Source organism: Cucurbita pepo, unplaced genomic scaffold (genome assembly GCF_002806865.2).
Source record: "Cucurbita pepo subsp. pepo cultivar mu-cu-16 unplaced genomic scaffold, ASM280686v2 Cp4.1_scaffold000793, whole genome shotgun sequence".
NCBI lineage: Eukaryota > Viridiplantae > Streptophyta > Magnoliopsida > Cucurbitales > Cucurbitaceae > Cucurbita > Cucurbita pepo.
This window is the reverse complement of record NW_019647005.1, coordinates 1,487-4,371: the sequence shown is the minus strand read 5'-3', so window position 1 is coordinate 4,371 and position 2,885 is coordinate 1,487. Positions and strand designations below refer to the sequence as shown.

General features: G+C 42.1%; 1 protein-coding gene across 1 annotated transcript in view; it reads right to left on the bottom strand.

The window, feature by feature from the left end:
• Nucleotides 1-1,559: 1,559 nt before the first annotated feature.
• LOC111785865 overlaps nt 1,560-2,885 on the bottom strand; it is a 2,667-nt gene continuing 1,341 nt past the window's right edge. The window contains exon 2 of the mRNA XM_023666225.1: nt 1,560-1,979. Coding sequence (XP_023521993.1) covers nt 1,560-1,979 — 420 coding nt within the window. The remainder of the gene's footprint in view (nt 1,980-2,885) is intronic.

Here is a 2,885-nt window from a genome sequence, read left to right as displayed (position 1 = left end):
TCCACGACCTTGTCTCGGGGTTCTAGGGAGTGTGAACTAAACTGCAACTCTCTTTTCTCCAACTTAGGAAGTTTGCCCATCTTGTACAGTGGTTGATTAGTGCCCTAAGGTGATGCGCGACCTCACAAGTAAAATTGAGGAGATAGTATGATGGATTTGAATAAGTAACTCTCTGTTTGAATATCATCCGTGAAGGTTAGCTGACAACCCTTCCACGGAACCATACTTCCACTAAAATCGAGGGTTGCGATCCCCTGTTTGTTGGTAAACTATTAAGTCACCCTACGTGGTTCCACGCTCCCCCGCTTAGGGACAGATTTCTACATCCAAGGTGTATTCTTCAGAAGACCCCTTAGCTATCACCACTAAGTTGGGACACAGGTCACATATCTGGCTCTGCCTAACTCAATGATCTCAGTATCAAGGTTCTGTCTCGACGGTACAGTATTAGAGCAGAGAGGGAAGTGGAGGTTCTGGCGAAACTATCCACACTGCTATAGATACCGTGGTGTCCTACTAGTTCTTTCTAAGGTAGATCTTGATGGCTTAGACTTGGATTCATTCATCTCTAGAATTATCGCGCAAGATCTCACAAACCTATTGTGGTCTGGCATACTAGGGTCTGGGTCCGCTGGTAATCGTTTCGCGGGCCTAAATGCACGGTATTCTAGAGGTATCCCATTCTAGAGTTTTGTCCAGCCTGCTTAATCTCAAGCACCCTACTTTAAGCTCGTAGTTTCTTCATATTCAACAAGAAAGATAACACAATCAATCATGCACTGGAGTTAACACGCAGCAGTTCATGCAATATTAACAAACATGTTCAACAGGAAGATAATGTTCATCTTCACCCCTAGAGCAGATTGCACAAAATTTCCTTCCTCCTCATGCATACAAACATTATCACAATCTCAATCTAAACAGATTTCATAATCGTTCATATCTAGATTCCATTGATTTCCTTAAAGAATTCATTTCCATAGCTTTCATACTAATATACTAGGTTCGGCACGCTAGCTAGGTATATCAATTTGACAGCATGCATGCTTATTCCAAGTAGTTCCTACAAGTACTGCTCGTGGGAATCCAAATGGCTTGGTTGTTGCATGCCTTCCTGAGCTCGAATTATTTGCCGGAGAGGATTCTAAAACTTCTGAAATTTTCTTGACAGATCTTAATTCACATAATAATAATAATAGGGTTAGTATTGAATTCGGGACGGAAAAACAAGCAAACAAGGGCCGAACGTCTAACACGCGGAGATTCTACTCCCACGTGTTTGAGGGAGTTATAGAGGTTAGGAAACTAATAAAAAAAAACATTTAATGTAATAATGGTTTGAATGGATAGAATAATCTGAAAATAGGTTTTATTATTAATCACTCTTTTTTTTTTTTTCTTCTTTTTCCAAATGGTTAAAACCATTTGAAAATACATCCCATATGAATGGTGAATATGAATATAAAATGCTTTAATTATTATAATATTGTTGCTTTATTTGATAATTATTTTAGCATATGACACCAAATAAGAGAGTGGTAATGATGAGGTTGGTCCATTCAGTGCCTGGAATCATGAACAGAATCGGCATGGGTGGGCTTCTTGGTGAAAGCAAGGTGCAGGCCTGGATCACGGTGGCTCAAAGACGAATTGTAGAGAATGGAGTTGTTGACACCTTGAAAATTGCTGTTCATGAACGATTTTCCAGGCATGTTGGAGCTTGATTTGTTTGAATCTTTCTCGTTTTCGCTGCTGTAGCTTACGGTTGGCTTTTTCTTGTGGGTTTCTGTGGCATCAGATGATTGAGTGATGTGCATGACGGCGCCTACGTTCTCTCCTTTGATGTTTATAACATCACTTTGCTGCTGATGCGTTTGCTTCTGCTGGGGTTTGCCTGAGCTGTACTCCGATGCTCGGTGGTCGGTTTTCGCAGGCTTCTCGCTAGTCGTCTTCTGGTAAAGCACCGATTTCTGCTGGACCTGTTTAAGAATATAACATCATAACACTAAGACGTTTTTTTTTTTTTTTTTTTGAGATCCTGCATCTGTTAGGAAGGAGAATAAAACATTGTTTATAAGGGTGTGGAAACCTCTGTTAGTAGACACGTTTTAAAAACTTTGAGGGAAAACTTGAAATAAAAAGTTCAAAGAGGACAGTATCTGCTAGCGATGGGTTTGAACTGTTGCAGTTGGTATCAGAGACAGATACCGAGCTATGTGCTAGCGAGGAGGCTGAATCCTAAAGGGGGGTCGACACGAGGCGGTGTGCCAGCAAAGACACCAGGTCCCGTAGGGAGTGGATTGAGAGAGTCTCACATTGATTAGAGAAGGGAACGAGTGCCAGCGAGGATGCTGGGCCCTGAGGAGGGTGGATTGAGATGGTCCCACATCGATTAGAGAAGGGAATGAGTGCTAGCAAGGATGCTGGGCCTTGAAGAGAGTGGATTAGGAGGGTCCCACATCGATTAGAGAAGGAAACGAGTGACAACGAGGATGCTAGGCCCCGAAAGAGAATGGATTGTGAGATCCGACATCGGTTGGGTAGGAGAACAAAACACTCTTGGTGATGTACCAACGAGGACCCTAAACTCCAAAGGGGTTGGACATAAGGCAATGTGCCAGCAAAACACGGGAGATTGAAAGGGGGTGGATTGGGAGGAGTCCCACATCGATTGGAAGGGGGTAGACACGAGACAGTGTGCCAGAAAGAATGTTGAGCATGGAAGGGGATAGATTGGGAGGGTCCCACGTCAATTAAAAAAGTGAACGAATGTTAGCGAGAACACTAGATCACAAAGAAGGTGGATTGTAAGATCGAAAAGAACTAGACTCTTACATTTTTTATATGCATATACATACATACATACATATATATATATATATATA